This window comes from Anopheles gambiae, chromosome 3 (assembly GCF_943734735.2).
Source record: "Anopheles gambiae chromosome 3, idAnoGambNW_F1_1, whole genome shotgun sequence".
NCBI classification, from domain to species: Eukaryota; Metazoa; Arthropoda; class Insecta; order Diptera; family Culicidae; genus Anopheles; species Anopheles gambiae.
Genome location: NC_064602.1, coordinates 69,968,721 through 69,987,637, shown reverse-complemented (window position 1 = coordinate 69,987,637; position 18,917 = coordinate 69,968,721). Strand labels below are relative to the sequence as shown.

General features: G+C 42.0%; 2 protein-coding genes across 3 annotated transcripts in view; one reads left to right on the top strand and one right to left on the bottom strand.

Moving 5' to 3' along the window:
- The window catches only part of LOC1271106 (RYamide receptor), a 66,339-nt gene extending 58,471 nt beyond the window's left edge, over positions 1-7,868 (top strand). For both annotated transcript variants that reach the window (XM_061660091.1, XM_061660090.1), the window contains exons 2-8: positions 4,015-4,104; positions 4,190-4,541; positions 4,621-4,742; positions 4,826-5,058; positions 5,209-5,309; positions 6,788-6,878; positions 7,005-7,868. In XM_061660091.1, the coding sequence (XP_061516075.1) occupies positions 4,020-4,104; positions 4,190-4,541; positions 4,621-4,742; positions 4,826-5,058; positions 5,209-5,309; positions 6,788-6,878; positions 7,005-7,706 (1,686 nt within the window). In that variant the 5' untranslated portion in view covers positions 4,015-4,019 and the 3' untranslated portion in view covers positions 7,707-7,868. The remainder of the gene's footprint in view (positions 1-4,014; positions 4,105-4,189; positions 4,542-4,620; positions 4,743-4,825; positions 5,059-5,208; positions 5,310-6,787; positions 6,879-7,004) is intronic.
- Positions 7,869-10,046: 2,178 nt separating this feature from the next.
- LOC1271108 (fatty acyl-CoA reductase wat) lies at positions 10,047-17,514 on the bottom strand. The gene is made up of 7 exons (XM_061658330.1): positions 16,286-17,514; positions 15,838-16,203; positions 15,617-15,773; positions 15,180-15,531; positions 10,844-10,963; positions 10,472-10,744; positions 10,047-10,364 (listed from the first exon to the last, which is right to left on the bottom strand). The coding sequence occupies exons 1-7, from the start codon at positions 16,676-16,678 to the stop codon at positions 10,253-10,255; spliced, it is 1,773 nt and encodes a 590-aa protein (XP_061514314.1). The 5' UTR covers positions 16,679-17,514; the 3' UTR covers positions 10,047-10,252.
- Between the last annotated feature and the right edge of the window lie 1,403 nt (positions 17,515-18,917).

Sequence of the window (18,917 nt, the reverse complement as noted above, 5' to 3'; positions counted from 1 at the left end):
AAAGTGGAAATATTATCGGAATAAAATCATTGTTAAAAATAAAGCGTATTCCTCCGATATACCTTCTCGAGTTACTGCCATGTCGGGTTTGTTTGTAAAAACGCTTGTCGTCAGACATTCGATCAGGATAGTCTATCAGTTCATATGAAGTTGTGCATTACATATTCTTGTTTGGCAGCTTATAAGTTATCCGAAATTTGCTTTAAAATGTTTCAATAATTTTATTACGATTTCTCTTAGTCTAGATTCTAATTTATATTGACTATCAAGCCAAACTAAATGCCGTTGGATGCATTAAAGTTAAATATGATGCACACTGTTGGTAGCTTGATGATCTAGCTACATTTAGCCAAAGGGGCAATATAAATGGTCAAATCAATCATTGCATCTTCCCTTTCCATTTCCCTTGTTTCATTCACATTCATTGTTTCATTCACATTGTTCACATTCTTTACTGTATTGATTGACATGCTATGAGAAAAACTACACAATTCATAGCCAAAACTTGCTCATTAAAGCCCAAAACTGAGGCCATGAAGTTGAGTAGTTCAAGGAAGCAGGAATGAAATACGGATAGGCTACACAATTCTACAACTGCTGTTACATATTGACCAGGAAGTTGTGAAATTTACAGCAATGTTTGACTTTCCTCCTCTTCAGTCATACTTTTGAGCCACGTGTTGTTTGATGAGAGCGTTGCAAACATACACCAAAACACACAACAACAAGCAACGTTACACGATGATGACTATGAGGAAGATGAAAAGCGCCAACAGGCTCGAGGAAATTGTTTTTCTTGTATTTTCTTACTGAGCTCCTTCCAAGAAGCTTTAAATTTAGACCTCGTCGCACACAGCACCATGAATGGAACCGGGTGAACGTGGCTCGTTTCTACCCATTCTGGCGTCAGGCTGCTCAACTCTCCACTGGAGCTAATTTGTAATTTCCCCCCGTTTGTCGCGCTCGGTAATGAATGGCTTGCGCGGGTTGATGCTCGTTAATGTTTACATTGCCCATCCATTCGTCTCAATCGTGCCTGCCGAGCGTCTGCAAATGATCTGCCTGAGAAATGGGCAAACTGTCGTACTGGCCGTGCCCTCGTGCTTCCGTTCCATGAGTCTAGCATAACGCTAACGCTGGCCTCAGTTTGTGGCCCCCTCACTTTTGCCACACTGCTCCGGTGGCACGAGTTTCGCATTACAAGTATAATTTTGCACACAATAAGCTTCCGTTGCTTGTTGGCCTCCTCTATGTCAACTGGCAAGCGGGCAGCTGTTTCAAGTAGGAGGGGATGCAAAATAATACCGCTCAAGTTCATCTATTGATTGTATGTTTGTGTGTGTATGTTTCTGTGAGCGCTCTTCACTGCGGAATGGCGTCAATGATGGGAATGAAGACATCCTCTTCATGGTCTTAAGTGCTGCTTTGCAACCGTTTGTTGGTCCGTGTAACTGAGATGCTTCATATCGTCTTTGGGTGCTGCTCAACACGATACTGGACAAATCGTCACGGTCGTGCCTCCGGGGAAGTGCAGCTGCTTGAAAACGGCGTAGTGTTGTTTAGCGGAAATATTGAAATCAAATGACGTCGGATATTTTCAGGACGATGGGACACTTGAAATAGGAGAAACCATCAGCTGGGGGCAATGATATAATTGTCTGTCTTGAACGTTGCACTGTATAAATGAGACGATGCAGAATAAGTAGTCAAGCTTCTTGCGTAAAACATTTATTGATTTGATTCAAGTGCTTTTTTGTTGCATTTTGTTGCATGCTGGTTGGTTCATAAGATTCAAGATTAATTTTTTACTGAAACATGAAAAACAGAGAACTAATGAACGTAAGCAAAACAAGCTGTTTTTGCCTATCATTTTCTAACATCTTTAAATACCTTTAAAATAAATACTCCTCACTGAAACGATAAATAATGAAACAAAAAAAAAAATTGTCTGTGTATTGCTCTTGATAACAAACTGAACTACAAACTACATTTCTTTATTAAACTATTGATGCTTTATGGCAACGATGTCAAACTCTTTTGATATTGCGGGTCATTGTATTTCTAAAGGACGTTTGTAGGAGATTGTCGTCATATGGTTATAGGCATATGGTTATATTTGGTTGGTTTATTCATGGCAGAATAGTAAATGTTACGTTGAAATTTATGTAATTAAAATTATCAACATTTTTGAGCAAGCATTGACTGTGAACAGCATTAACCTACGCTAAAAACACCCTTCCTGCCAATTTCCATAGAAATACCCTTTTATTATGGTATCTTAAATCATACATATAAGCTCGCCCGCAGTTTAGTCCACACGTCTGTCTAGTGCTGCCTGATGAAAAGGTATAAATCGTTCGTAGCTTCCTATCAAGAGTAACACGTGGTTGTGCTGACAGCTCAGATAATTTTCAACTGCTTGGAAGAAATGAAATGTTCTAAACAGCAACCGTGCGTAAAGAGGGGTTCGATCTGATACTTTTGCCCAAAACATTATGGCAAAAAAGTATCAGAACTTGCGTTTTGTCTTTCCGTTGGTATAATGATTTTGTTAATTTTTCGAAATCTTTTTCTTCCAGAAATTGCTATTTGGGCACCAAGCACTCGAATTGATCGCTTAAATTAAAAAAAAAGGAATCTTTCAAAACTACACATAGCATGTTAATTTTGTACATTTACGATGTTTGATGAGTTTGAAGCTAAAACGTCAGTTGTTTTTTTTTATTTTTCTACAAATATTTTTACTTTAACAACATAATCTATTCATTGGGAGTGAATTATTATGAAATAAAAATAAGTTTCATTATGTTTGTAGCCGTTTTAATAACAAAACAAACACAGAAATCGTTTAATTAAACAAAAACAAAAAATAATTCCGCAAAATACTTATCTTTTTATCTTTTCTTTTTTGTAACGCATCTTATCTTTTTTTGTACACGCATGCATAAAGAGAAGTTAGAGTAAAACACCGACAAAGATTTCTTCGTACTTCAGGCGTCCGGAGTTGACTGGACTGTACTGCAGCAGCGGAAATGCAAAATAAATGTTGGCTCTAACGGTCACGAGCCACACCGAAAGACTTCGCGGGCCATATTTGGTCCGCGGACCAACAGTTAGACATCTCTGCTTTATGGCTATATTATATCACTTCACTGTTGTGAAATCAAAAAAATAATTCTAAAATATTAAAAAAACTTGAAAATAATCCCAAAATTATGCGAAACCCCTGTTATTTGCTTCAGCAATTTCTCAAACGTTAAAAAATTACTTAAAAAAAACGTTTCACAAAACATGCTTTGAAAGTTAAAGATGATGTATGAAACATATATCGCATAAAAATAAATGAAAGCTATCCAACGACATTTGGTTCACTGTCGCAAGGCTTTATACAAAGGGTTGTTAGTCGGATAGAAGGAAAAGATAAAAAAAAATATTTAGACGGAAATTCATCTTTACGTTTGCTGGGAGTCTCTATTATATCTAAAAAAAAACCTCATCTCTTCCTCCAATCATAATGCATCGACGCTTGGTAATGATTTCGCGTTGAATGTCTCGATGATATGCGTTACTGACTGTCATCTTCGTGGAGACGTAATTTAGCTATGTATTTATTATTCATGAGTGACGTAAATACCATGATGCTGCAATCATCGGCAGTTACAATTTTACTCTTTCAGCAAGACTATCACATTAACCACAATTTACTCCAACGCGTAGGACTTACTGATGAGCTACATCAGTTTTGAGGGTCTGGTTAGTCCAACCTACTACCAAAACCCCGTAAACGCATCAAAACAATCATACGCAAGGTTAAACAAATTACCTCGGGAGACTCTTCATCTTACGCCTCGACAGTTTCATGTTGTGCCATCATCATGCTAACCGCATACTTTATTTTAGTGCGAAAGTTAGTCCAGTTGGTCAACAGGAGAGACTGATGCATCAAACGTATAAATCCCCGGCGATAGTTCAAACGTGTCCTTAACCATCATCATCATTACCTCTTCATTGCAGCAATCATGCAGGCAACGGACATTACCGCATATCACACCGCTTACAACTACACCCTCAATCAGTCGGACGTACGGATTGTGTTGGAGGATGGTGAGTCATGCAACGAGGTCCTACCCCATCATCATGTTGGCACACTTCTCCCACTAACTCTCACCCTCTCGTTGCTGTACCACAGAAAATCTGTACAAAGTCCCGATTGGCCTGCTGGTGCTGCTGTCCCTGTTTTACGGCACCATCAGCATACTGGCGGTGATAGGCAACTCGCTCGTCATCTGGATCGTCCTCACCACCAAGCAGATGCAGACGATCACGAACATGTTCATCGCCAATTTGGCGCTGGCCGACGTCACCATTGGCGTGTTTGCCATCCCGTTCCAGTTCCAGGCGGCCCTGCTCCAGCGCTGGAATCTGCCCGAGTTTATGTGCCCGTTCTGCCCGTTCGTGCAGCTGATCAGCGTGAACGTGTCGGTCTTCACGCTGACGGCCATCGCGGTGGATCGGCACCGGGCCATCATTAATCCGCTCAGGTAACCATCCCGAACCTTGTTCTCTTCCCTTGTTGCTATTTTTTGAGATTATTACCTGTTGGCTTGTCCTCTTCGCCAGAGCTCGGACGTCGAAAAACATCTCCAAGTTTGTCATCAGCACCATATGGATGCTGTCCTTTGCGCTGGCCGCACCGATCCTGTTTGCGCTGCGAGTACGCCCAGTGTCCTACATTGCGCTCGGTAGGTCTACCCCACATCGCCTTCCCTGAAGACCGTTTGTTTGAGCCCACTTTCTTTCTGTCTCTTCTGTCTACCCCAACCAGGCGGCATGAACGAAACGTACACAAACATTACCGTCCCGTTCTGTAAGGTGGTCAACTTTGAGCATGGGGAAATTCAGCTCTACCGGTACGTGCTCGTGCTGGTGCAGTACTTTGTGCCGCTGTTCGTCATCAGCTTCGTTTACATACAGATGGCCCTGCGGCTGTGGGGCTCCAAGACGCCCGGCAATGCGCAGGACTCGCGTGACATTACGATGCTGAAGAACAAGAAGAAGGTGAGTGCAGCGGCGCTTGCTCGCCTTCAATACAGCTCGAGAGGATATTATTCACCATTATCGCATCTTATCGTTTGTAGTGGTTTAGCATAACTTTCCTTCATTTTCGCTCCTTCTTTCTTCTCTTTATTTTTTTTTCCCTGTGAGCAGGTTATCAAAATGCTGATTATCGTGGTGGCACTGTTCGGCGTCTGCTGGTTTCCGCTGCAGCTGTACAACATCCTGCACGTGACGTGGCCGGAAATCAATGAGTAAGTAGCGCTGTCACTTCGGTGTTTCGCCCCCTAGCTCTCTTTGGTACCATGCGTAGGAAGTTCCATTAACTGTTGAGCTATTTTTAGATTGTGTTAAAACCGATTTCGAATTCAATACCGCCGTGACGTAGATTTATTCGATCCATTATATTGGGTGCACGCTGCTGGCAGCTGGCCAATGCCGATAAGCTTACCAGCAAGTTTGACAGCAAGTACACGGAACCGCGCAAAGTTTGTGCATATTTTTCAATCAGCTGCGTCAGCTGCGTCTATGAATATAAAGTATTTTGTGGCTAATGCTTTCCGGTGGTTACTGGAAACCATCAGCATCGGGCGTGTAAAAAACTTTGCTGCCCCTGTGTAGTAACTTTTAAATGACTCGTCAATTTTGTCGAAGAATGTGAAGATAATGAAAACGATTCACTTTCTCACTCTCTTTGTTCGATAGCCAAATCGAATTTTGGAATTTGTGTCTTAGAACGCGTTGGAACAGTGGCTTAGAACTTTTCCCTTTTTGCTCTAATAACAAGTACTACTGCTGGTTCGTGGTTTATTATGGTTTGGCGAGAGTAAAAACAATTCATATTAATTGCTACTAACTGCTGTTAAGGAAGCTAGATAATTTTCCTTCTCCTGTGTATTCCTTCGCTGTGAATGTTACGTATTTTATGGATGACCCTTTTGCTCCTTTTAGTTCATGATGGATACGCCTGGTAGTTTTCACCTACATAGGGCGTTAGATTTTGGAACTTTGAATCAAAAGGCTCAAGTTGTATTTATTATATTTTTCCCTATTTGATCATAATACTATAAAAAATATATTTTTAAACCCATGAAAAAGGTACTGTTTAATAAAGCTTTCAATTATCCAGCTGAATATTATTATTTTCTGTAACCCTGAAGTAAGCGCCTGAAGCTTTGCAATATAATTGCATATGAGATGTCGAAACATTATTTTATACGTTTGATTTAAAAGTAGTTGAGTTAGTGATGCAAATGAGTTCAGTTTAAGCAGATTACAAATAATTGCGATCATGCACCATTGGTTACAAAATAATTGTTAAAAATTCCAATCCAAATATTGCCCATCAATTTGCTCACCGTAATTCGCATCGAGTGCATTTCAATTGCATACCTTTCCGGCGCATTCTGTGTTCGAAAGTCCAATCAAAATAACAATCAAAGGCAAATGATTTCCTTTGCACTGTTCAACATCAAAAGCATACAGTGGTTGCGCTACAACGACACCACACGAATCGTACATGGAAGATGAAACGAAACTGCGTTTGTAATTCCGGTCGCACAGATTGCGGCATGATTATCGCTCTGCCCACAAAGCTCCACAAAGCTCTGTCTGACCTAGCCAAATCACGCACTCGGCTCGGCGAATACGTGCGCTGCAATAACGACCCTAATAACGAGCCTCACGCAAAGTACATTAAGTTTCGATTATCTGCTTTCCCGTCCCTGCACAGATATCGCTTTATCAACATCATTTGGTTCGTGTGCGATTGGCTTGCGATGAGCAACAGCTGCTACAATCCGTTTATCTACGGCATTTATAACGTAAGTATACAGCCCAAATCCACCCCAAGGGGCAAATGCAAATGAAATTGAATTCGCATATCTCTTTCGTTCTCCTTTGGTTTTTTCTTTGCTCTTTTTACCACCTCTCCCAACGCTCTCTTGCAGGAAAAGTTTAAGCGCGAGTTCCGCAAACGCTACCCGTTCAAGCGCGACCAAACGTACAACCACAACCACGAGTCGGACAAAACGTCATCGATTTTTACGCGCGTCAGCTCGGTCCGGTCGACGTACGCCACCTCCTCGATACGGAACAAGCTGAGCACGAACCGGTACTCGGGATCGAAGCAGCTGCCGGCACAGTTCAAATTTCCACCCGCTGGGCATCACTTTCCGCACCACCCCGTGGGCGGTGGCCATCTGCACGAGCTGTCCTTCGGCGGGCCAAGGAAAGGTGCCGGTGAGGGTTTGAGCGTCACTAGCGGTACCGTTACGACCAACTTTGGGCAAAACCGGCCCCCCAGCTGGGAGCAACGGATGGAAGAACCACGGCAGAACGAGCACGATAAGCTGATTGTATCTTCCGCTGCCAGCCTAGATCAGCAGCTAGCGTCACGTCAGCTCACCGAAGACAGTGTCGGTCCGTCCGATGGCATCGGAAGCCGGATAGGAGCGGCCAGACGGAACGGGTCCGCGCGAGAATCCACCAGCACCGTCCGGATGGCGCTGAACCATCCCCACCCGGACAGTGGTGGCGAGAGTGGTGGGGACGGTGAGCCTAATCGAGCACATTCGAACGGTACAGCTGACGCCAAGGGTGGTCATTTGTACTGTAATGATTTGGAGCAGCTCGGCCCGTACTTTGACTGAGCGGACTGAGCCAATTGGAGAGAAATAGAGAAAGAGGGAGAAAAAACTTACATTGTAAAATCGATCGTTTTATTGATACTTTAAGTACAAAACGAGCAATGTGTATTAACTGTGAGCTGTTTGCATTTAAACGAGTTTAAATAAAGCTAAGATTCCACACAACTTTTGCTATTTTGCCCTTATTTTTCATTTATTAAAGCATTATTTAATAGTGATGACTTGAAGGTGAAAATCGACGAATAAAACGACCTTCAAACGATACGCAATCAAAAAGCTTTTCACGTCCTTCGGTGTGGTATGACAAAGGTAAGTAAAAAAGGCAGGCCAATAAAAGCCAAGTTCCCTTACGAGTGTCATGATTCAGCGCGTAAACTAATCGTACAATTATTTGCTTTGTTCCGGCCATTACCTGCTGCTGTTGGGGCGGGAAAAGTTTTAATTGGAAACACCAACCGTTTGGCAATGGCAAGCTGCGCACAGCCAGCGCCAGCATGAGTTGGCTGAAATCTTCTAAAGAATAACTTTTTTGGCAAGTTACTAGGCAAAAGAAAATATCAGAAATTGTGATACCTTCCAAGATTGCATGCGTAATTAAATAGCTTTTTTTTGTTACATCAATTTTTTGTCTATTATACACGGAAAATGAATATTTCATGGGTACTACCCCTGAAGATATGCAATATGATGTATTGTTGATGGTTTTAGTTTTCAATTTACGGCCGATTGGCTTCATACGTCACTGACAAAAGTCGTACAGTATTAATATCTGCTATTCCTTTCTTTGCTTGATATTATTTCATTTCTTGGGTATACGCTTAAGTATAACAGTGCTTCCCAAGCATTAATTCTCAATCGTTCTTGATGAACGCCTGAAGCTATGCAAGATAAAGTAAAATCCCACATAGGCTGGCCGTAGTTGGCTTACTGACAAACTAGTCATCACTTTAAAGGGATTTTCAAAAAAAAAAGAATCTTTGATCTTCGCTTCCTCCGCCTGAAGCTCAAGGTGCAGCCAGAATGTCATACCCTCGTTTCGTTCACTTTCATACGATTCATTTTTGCGATTCCACAACAAACCGACTGCAAACTACACCCATGCCAGACAGTAAAATTACTAACTTCTATTGCTTTAACCAGCACAGTAGTTATACCACCCAACAATCCACCCCCCCTCCCACCCGCTCCCGCCAACGAACGAAACGAAACGAAGCGTATGATTGCATGAAACCTGCTTTCACCGTCTCTTTTTATTTTTTATTTATTTATTTTTTTTTTACTCCGAAAATTTGTGACTATCTGTCAAGGTGGGTTCAAAGCCCGTAAATCATCCTCTCCATGATTCGGCAACTCAATCGGAATGAATTGGCTACCCCATTGCTTCGCACGCCGCTCCCTGTGCTGCCTTTAATACCATCAATCGTGCACTCCTCGATCGAGCATTTTCCATTTGATTACACACCGGTTCAGACGGCTCTGGCCATGGAAGGTGAACGGAGGCCGGCTATACCGTGTGTCCTTGAGCTGTAAAAAGTGTCACAAATCATAACAAATATAAAAAAAAAAGATCTATTTCTCTTTCTCTCTTGCTGCATACTATGCGTATCGATATTTCATCAATTTCAATGCTCGTACTGCACGCATTTTGAACCATAAACTTGTTTATTATTCGCAAGTGGAGTCACAAATAAATGAGAGAGATGGTGACGCTTCCAATCGAGGATTGATTGGCCGTTCGATGAACCGTGAGCGCATCGAATGAATCATGGATCATGGTTTAAGAGTTTGTTTATTGGAGTAAATGTCATTTTGATTTGGTTTGGAAATAGGATATAGTTGAACATATTGCTGTGATTTTTTGATTGTTGTAAAACTGACCAGCATTTCAACGATATATATGATTGCATTTTTTTCTAAATAGAAAATTTACAAAAAAGATAATAACACATTACAAAACTTGCATAAGAAAAAATAATGTAAAAGCTAATAATTGACAAAAACAAATAGACATTATTTAAGACAGCTCCCTGAACATCTAAAATAAAAGTCCTTTAGACAGACACATTTATATTCAAATAATATAAAAAAAATATTGATAGACAAATGAACAAAACCGATGTAAAACGAAGATAAAAACTAATAAATATTAAACATTTTTTATTAAACAAATTTCAAATAAATAAAACATTTGAAAAAGAGAAACAGTGGGAAAGGAGATAAACAAAATAATAAAAATAATACAGAGACTGAAGAAAGCAATGAGAAAACTCCCTTTGCCTTGAACCAGCAAACAAGAATAAAGAATAAAACAATATACTTCACTCTTTTCGCAAACCATTTTTAGGAAACAAAAACAATTTTCTGCACCATTTTCTCCATCTATTCATTCTTTTTTTATTTCTAGCAACCGTCCGTATCTTTTCACTCGATGAACAATTTCTGTCCACAGCTTGTACATGTATGTACTCTCTCGACACCGTACAGCATCATCTTCGTCCACACGACGTCCCGAGGTCACGTGTGTCCTCCCGGCCTGACTGGTTGCGTCGTTATGCGATCAAAATCGAAAATAAATTGCGCCGCACGTACAGCCGGTGGCCCAACTTTAAGCAGATCAAAACCCACATCAGCCGGTGCAGCAGTCGGCACAGAAACTGTATCCTTGTAGTGTGTGAACCACACCCAAAATAATAAAAAAGATAAAAAAGGAAAATAAAGATATTTACTACGCGTGCCAAACGAGATCAAATCCACCTCCCCCCATGTACCTCCGATTCCAGGCCAGCGGTTGGGCCGGGTTGATGCGGTCCCGGGCAGCCGGCAGCTCGCCCAAGTAGTAGCGCCGTATGCCGGGTATGTAGGCCTGGAAGTACTCGTCCCAGTCGACGGTGGACAGATCGAACTCGAGCAGGGACGCTTCGGTGGGCGTCAGCAGCGTCCGCAAGCGGACCACGTTTTCGTTCGCTATTTGCCACTCCCGCAGCCCGAAGTAGGCCATCGTTTCGAGGAATCGGTTCGTCTTGGCTGCCATTCGCCGGTAGCTGTGGAATGGTGAAACTGTCAGCGTTCGACTCGATATTCGATTTTGCTTTCTTCTTCTTTTTCTTTCTTTGTGCAAACAAATCGCAAGCATATCTTACAGGGGCCGTTTACCGCGCAGCTGACGGACAAAATCCAGCAGCCAGGCCGGTACGGTATGGCAGCAGAGGGAAAGCACCCGGAACAGGGCCCTGTTCGGGACGATTGTGTACGAATGAGGCCTGCAAAAAAAAGAGAAATATATGAGTAGTGTGTGGGAAACGTGGCAAGTGATGTGCCTTTGCAAGCGACCAAGCTTCTCCATCGGCATGGCGAAAGTGGGCGATTTCGCTGAAAAAGTGGTTGGCAAACCCGTCCCGCGCGCGCTATTTTCCGTTTGCAATGTCGATAGCTGGGCAAATACATGAACCGTCCCACCGTGGGGCGCTCAGAGGGAGGACCAAACAAAGCGGATTGTCAGACGTCTTGTTTGCCGCTTCAACGCTCAGATAATTTCGGTAACGCGATTAACGCTTCCGGTGGCCGTGGAATTGGTGGGTTTCGCTTGAAAATAAACACAAACTGTTGCACAGGACCCATCGTACCCTTGTGTCTGCCGAACTTTACGCTACTATTCATTGGTTTATTGGTGCTTAGCCGATTAAATTCCATCGAAGGGTAATTAATTTTGGACTTCTCTCCGTACGCCCCGTGACCCTGTTGCTGCTTCGTTGTTGCAGCTATTAATAATTAATTTGAACGCAATAAAAACAGCTTTAAATATTCAGCTTATCGGTCTTAGTTTAGATTCAATTTGGTTCTTATCTAGACGCGGCATACGATGTAACACGGGAGATTCCATTTCGCATTTTCTGTCCTTCAGAAACGTCTAAAAGCTACTTAATATTAGTTTTGGGTTTACCGACAGGCGCTGAAGCAAACGTGTTTGTGATTTTATCCACAGCAAGCACGTCCCAACCAAGTTGCTATTCCTTAGACACCCTTTTCAATCTCGACTGTCCGACCGTACCGAGGATTACTGAGAAAGATGAACCATATCCATAGGAGTTCCCAGAACCTGTGGACTGGAACAAATTGAGCTTCAGCGAATGACCAGGCGAAGGTTAACCACGACTGAGCGAAGCAGGACTTCCTAGAAAGCAGGATACAACTTTGCACATTTTAGCATTGATGTCCATTTTCCAGTTTCTGCGAAAGCTGTCCCAAAGTTTAAACCATGCATGGGAAGTTCTGGTGTGTCAACCCAGCGTCAGCTAGTGTAGATTTTGCAATGGAAACTTCCATAGAAGCGTTCACAAGCGTTCACAAGTGAGACGAGTTTTTATGAAGGAAATGATTTAAAGGAAATGAAATGAAAATAAACATATTGTTGAGCTATTTTTAACACCCCGGAAAAGAAGGAGTGTGTGAGGTGTTGCGTTAAAAGGAGTAAAAAAGCCCTATGAATTCTCTGAAATGGATATGAAATGATTTTCTTTTACATGGATTACCCACAAAACTATCTGATTACGTAGAAACATCCTTTTGGATCTGAGGCTATTTATATGATAGTACTTAATGTTTATATTGCATTCCTTGTTTTTAGGTACTATATTGCTTCGAATTACGGACATTTAGGCCTTTTTGGTATTTAATATGTTCTTACTAATTAGCCGCATTCACACACAGCATATCCTGTTAGAGCATATCTGTCAAACACACTTTTTCATTGAGATAGGGGAAGTCTAGCAGCCTGTGGAGAATCTTTTTCGAGCAATCCAAGCTATCCATCGCTCGATGGATAGCAATAATATTATACAGATCGAGAGAAACATCGTGTTTATTCCTGTATTAACATATTTTTTCGATCACTCTCAAGCCCTAAGTGTTCTAACGGTTGTACATTGTGCATTTCTTACAACAAGAACCAATGTTTTACGAATTATTTTGTTAAACTACTATAATTTTATCCTGCTAAGGTTCGTGGTGTTTGAACGCAAAAATATTGGCTAATCTGTTTTGACACTTGTTGCTAGTGGAAGGGAAAAGGTTCGCGAAGAAAGATATGCCGTGTCTGAGTGTACCTATTATATTTTAATAATAACACTTTACTAAAGCAAGCTTTAAAAAACAAAGATTTCCAATAATTTTCAAAAATTCATATTCCGGACAGCCTCCAAATTCCTTTTGTAATCTTCAAATTTACATACACACTACGCTTTTTTAGTTTTTAACTTGTTTCAAGGTCTGGACACTTGATTCTGGATGTCAGTGTCTTCCTAGGCCGACAGAACGACTGTCTTAAATACATTAAGGGTTTGGATGTTGTTTTTTTTCTCTTGTAATCGTAGATGCATAGAACCGAAGAACTGCTACGCGAATTGACGGTCTTTCCCGTACGGCCATCAATGCACTTATCACATACATCTTCAAATATCGTTGTATTCTTGTTATTATAACAGACTAAAAAAATGTTTTTAAGCAACCAGTCACAATTTACTTCGGCTGGCCGGAATTGAAAACAAGATAAAAAGTCTTGCTTCGTTTTCTGGACAGAATTTAATATGTATTTTAATGAATTTCAGAGCACAATATGATAAAACGCTGTTATTTTCGCGTTGATAACTTTTTTCACAATAGATCCGATGCGTGTTTAAATGCACGTGGACGCAATTAAAAGAAATTATCGAAGAAATAACACTGACGTGGGTTTGAAGCAAAACTGCTAGAATGCCTCTGGTGGTGAACTGACCGACAGAAAATATTTATTTACTGCGGCGTCAAGACTTACTAGGGGTCAGACATTCGAGTTATTCTAGCACATCATGGAAAACATCTAAAATTAAAAAGCAGCATGTCCACGGACTGAGTAAGAAGAACTTAAATAAAAATATGCCGAATGTCCGGAATTTGAAACTGCCCGTAATTTGAATCATAACTTTATAAGCTAGATTCAAAGATAGGGATTTTGCAGCTGAAATGTACCTCGATGGCTTGATTACGTTATAAACAGTAAACATATGGATGAGTAAGGATAGACAACAATTAAAAGACTTGGACAATTCCTTACCGCGCGGCTACACGAGGTGAAATATACAGCAAAATGAACTATTTGATAGATGAAATGTCTGTCATATAACGCATCACAGCAACCAGCTAATGTGAAATGTAAACAAATAACGTGTACAAAATTGCAACTAAATCCATTAAATGACTTCAATCAGTCAATAATTCATCATTTCTTCCAATTAGGGAATGTTCTGCTTGAGAAGATGTTCTTTTTAAGTAAATTTCAAAAGTGGATGTTGTATCTTTACCCCCAACCCTATAGCTGTGCCTGTCAGATATTTCACCTGTCAAGTAGTTCATTTTGCTACTTATTTCACCTCGTGGTTAGACCACTTATCGATAAACTTTGTTCACGCACTGTTGGGGACAATTTTTAACTACGCTCCTGCCAAAAATCAGACTGTTATTTAAAAAAAAGTTCGAGAACCACGCATCTATCTTCGTCAAACAAAAATTTACATTTATGAGGTCTACGGAAAGTCATTCCCCGTGTGTACTTCTTAACAAATATTGGCCAAAGTGGAGCTTCAATTATCTACATTTTTATCGTCCAAAGGCTGATATTGGTTAATAGGCTGATATTGGTAATGGTACTTTGCATGTCTATTAAATAACTACGTTTCACAACACTAGTCAGCAACATTAATTAAATAACAATCATTGATTTTTCCTAATTTCCTTTATGAGGATTTCAGTATGTTCCTCCTTTAGTTTATCCTCCTTGATATGTGACAGGCCTATTTTGATAGCCAGTTTAAGCAACTGACCACAATGTAGCAAAACATATTTAAAAACATTTAACCGACTTTGACGGGACCAAAGTGCCACCTCCGTATCCGTAATCAGCTTAGGAAACAGCGACACTCTTAAAACGGCAGTGCTTTGGTGAAGAGGATACGTAAACTCTATGTTCGACAAGACTGATCCTTCTAAGATAGCTTAGTTTAACCTTCTTTCCTGTTGGCCCTAATTTTAGTCTGCTAGTTGATTAATTCTTGACGACAGTTCTTGTTAAGGGTAATAATGGCATGAAGAGAACTGTTTTGAAATTGTTCGAGCTTCTGGCCTATTAAAGCCTGTTAAACCTTTAAACCAGCACCATTTGTTGCAGGTTATAAATTAAATTCTATCATATAAGAAATGGGCTTCCAAACTTTGTCCAGCGAGCTGCATACGGCCATCGAGAGCCTGTTATGCGGCCCGCAATGGCTTTGTAAAGGTAAAAATAAAAAGTTAATTATAAAATATATTTTAGATAATATTAAAAAAAAAACACAGAGCAAAATCCATAACACACGTAAAACCAACTTTCAATCAATCGACCTCCACCAACAACAACGTCCTATTAGTAAACCACAATATTGATTTCCCCCTGCCCACCCAACTTACCAGCAGAGTCGCTTGATCCAGCCGTCAAATCCCATCGAAACCGTGCCCATGTACCGGCCCCACGTAAGGTTGGGCCGGTCGTACAGATAGTTGTACACCGGCACCGGTTGCACCGTTTCCCAGCCCGACCGACTATCCTGCGCTGGGTCCCGCGCCATCGATCGGTCGGCCACATCAAAGCCCGCCACCAGCAGCGCATTCACGCAGTAGTCCACCGGGACGAGATTTGCCTTTTTGCGCCCATTGCCGTGGATGACGCGCACGTAACCCTTCACCGTCCACAGGCACAGTCCGGCCGGGCCGTTCAGATTGTCCGTCCAGCCCGCGATCGGTTCGCGGTACGTTGAGAGGACTTTTGAATTTTGGAATTAACGGAAAATAAAACGAGTGAGAGACATCTGCGGAAAGGAGAGTCGACAATCTCCAGCCCTACTTACCTATTGGAGGCCGAAAAATGCCAACTGGCAAGTCCGAAAAGTGCTGCTGAATTAGCGACTCGGCACACTTTTTGCTGTACGTGTACGTGTTGGGCAGCGAGCCGAGCAGACAGTGTTGCAACCCGTCCATCTCGTCGGCTGACAGCAGCTTCGACAGCTTTAATTAAGAAGGAGAGCTTCAAAGAAAAGGGCCATTTTCCGGTGGAATATTTTCCTCTTACATTTAGTACAGCTTCCGGTCGTAGCAGCGTATCATCGTACACACGCTCGCGGATGTGTGTCCGGTCGCAGTTCGAGTACAGGGTGGACACGTGCACGACCGCTTTTAGCCGTTGCATGCGTCGCGCCAGCTGCAACACTCGACGCGTACCGCCGACATTCGTGTCGACGGCATTCTTAATGCTTTCGTTAAACTTCACCGACGCTAGCACATTGAAGATGACGTCCGTTTGTTGGAGTAGGCGGGTTTCGGTCGTTTCATCCATTCCTAGTCCGAGCCCGTCACCCGCTTCGAGCGAAATTTCGACCGGTTCGACACGTTCGAGCAGCTGCTCGACGGTGGCGTCCTGCCGCAGCCTATCGAACAGCTACACCCACGGACAAAACAAAAGCTGATTAGATTAATACCGGGCTTTGTTGTTCGCCCACGTCATCGCCACGCCGACTTACCGCATCCTTGAGCAGTTCCTGCAATCGTTCGGCCGGCTTGCGACCATCCTTAATCCGCACCGCTAGAAACACTTTCCGCACACCGAGGCAGCGCAGTATCTTCTCGAGCAGCACCTTGCCGAGAAACCCTGTCCCGCCCGTCAGCAGGATAGTGGAATTGCGATAAAAACTCAACACACGGTTCAGCTCGGGTGCGTTCCGGTCGGCGGAATTTCCTTTTGCGGCCATCTTACAACGACCAGCACTGGACGGCGACTGATGCGGCTGGCGAGGCTCGTAATGAATTGCCCCCTGATTATGCTGTGGTCCTTTGTGTGGATTTGGGACGTATGTGTGCACGTAGTTGTGTGTATGCGTGTGGGACAGGCCTACCCCGTGGCAGGAAGTATACATGCAAAGCACGGGCCTATGCAATATTGATAATGACGGATGGGAACTTTCCGCAGCTGCTTAGTAAACCCTTCAAACAGACACTCACGCACACAGAGAAAGCGTTTACCGGTGTACGGGCGGGGGGCTTGAATATGTGTTTGAACTGTGCTTGTTGTCTCACTCCAGGATGTCGCTAGGATACGACGGTGATGGCTACTAGGACCGCATGGAGCGACGCTCTGCCGGATTTACTTCCAATAGTGTTCTACCGAGAAATTCTGCTCCACTCCGGCTTATCGAAACCGTAATCCTCGCGGACGCGAGTACTTTTCAAAAGGTTAATATGGAGCTTAAATTCACCCGATGTACTTTACGCCAAGCTTAACTAAATGGAGTTGAAAAGGACAGCAAAAAAAAAGCATTGGATTTACTACTGCTTACACTGCACTTCTTTGCCGACCATTTCTGGTTCGTGCATTGGTTTGCACGTGAAAAGTGCACTTTCCGCTGGCATGTGCTCCGATTGGAACGCTAATGGAACGCTGGTCGCACGGTAATCGAATAATAACAACTGATTGTGTTTGCTGATAATGCGGTTTGCTGGTCATTTGGTCATTCCTATTAATTGAATCCCGTCCGGGAGGCTTAAAGGTAGAACAAGGGAGTTTAAAATATCACCCTAACGGTGGAAGTAGAACAGGCTGTTTGTTTAACAAACGAGCAGCACAATTAAATCTCGACCCTGATGATATAAACACCAACTGTATGTTGTCTTTGCACTGCAGTACACTTTTTAGTGTTAATGGAAGTTGATGGAAGTTTTCTTTTCAGTTTGTTTTGGATTTGGAAGAGAAATCACTTAGTGAACAAGTTTTTTGCAGCAAGAGTAGCAGTCTCTGCTTACGTCTCAAATGTTCTTACAGGAGTAAACAGTTCTCGTGCTTTTCGATTGATGCTACATTTCGGTGAGGATTTACCAAAGAAGACTCGCAAGTTCGGTAGTTGCAAAGCAAAACTAAATGCTTCAGGGACAGGGCGAGAGACATGGGAAATTTGAGTTGCGAATGAACAGTTTTAGCTTCTGGTAGTGTTAGTCGTTACAATCTTGACTGTATTGAGAGGAAAGTTCTACGCCGAATACGGTAACTGCGGGGAATCCGTTGTTAGTTGGAATGATGCCAAAGACAATGGCAATAACGAAATAAACTCGTTTAAATCAAATTTACCTGCTACGGGAGCTAACGGTATTAGGAGTACTAATAAGTGTGTAGCGTCTAAATTTCAAATGTCGCCATTTGTTAACAAAAAACATTTATGATCAGTCATCTTTAAACATTCATTTCCCAACAGTAATTACAATTAAAACAACATTGTTCCAATAAACCTGTCAGCACCAAAAATAATAACTTCTGCAACATGTGCCGACCTGTGCCGCAAGCCAATACAATGGCGCTGAAACAATTTATCGAAAGTAATTTTCCTGGTGGTAAATGTGCTAATTTTAATTGAGAGGATGAGCAAAGTTCCTGAGCACGACTTGAGCTTGGCCACTGGAGATGCAATGATTACTGCAGATCCTGCACAAACGCATCAGGAGCTCATTAAGACGCTTGGAGTATCCCAGCAAGTTATTTCCCATTGATAAATTATAATGGGAGTGATCCGTATTATGGGAATTTGGGTTACATTCCATCGGTGGTATGCTAACCCAGAAATTATTTGCTTCAATAACTACTACTACTATTCGGTGCTGGTATGATTGATGCATTCATGCAATACAGCTAAAATGCCAGAAAAATAAGGAGGAATAATGGAACATATTTTGAACCATGACTAAATAACCAAATAACCGATTAACTTTCATTATTGTTTAATTTTTTAATTGTATATTTCTCGTTCAATGGATAACAGTGGTTCGTGTGAATGTTTTCAAGTCTAACATTAGTTTTAAATAAGTAGTTTCAACTTAATCACTCGATTCGAAGGCGGTTTTTAAAGGATTGTACTGAGGTTTCGAAATCAAACACATGACGACCTTCATTAAACACCCGAATCATGGAGGTGAGGGGGTCTCTAGAGCCATATCGACAGTTCGACTACGGTTCAGGGCAAGTAACGAACGAGAATGCAGTATAATGCTTTGATGCAGATTGGGTCTTTGAAATCTTTTGTTACCCGAAACAACATGCCAAGCAACTGATTACCTCGAGTAATCAGCTCCTCCTTTTGCTGGACAAATGACAGCTTTGAGTTAAGTATG

Coding starts and splice junctions, on each gene's coding strand:
- LOC1271108 (XM_061658330.1), bottom strand. CDS start 16,678: ATGTATACTTCCTGCCACGGGGTAGGCCTGTCCCACACGCATACACAC. Junction 16,204..16,285: donor AGGAACTGCTCAAGGATGCG/GTAAGTCGGCGT, acceptor CCGTGGGTGTAG/CTGTTCGATAGGCTGCGGCA. Junction 10,365..10,471: donor CCGCTGGCCTGGAATCGGAG/GTACATGGGGGG, acceptor ACACACTACAAG/GATACAGTTTCTGTGCCGAC.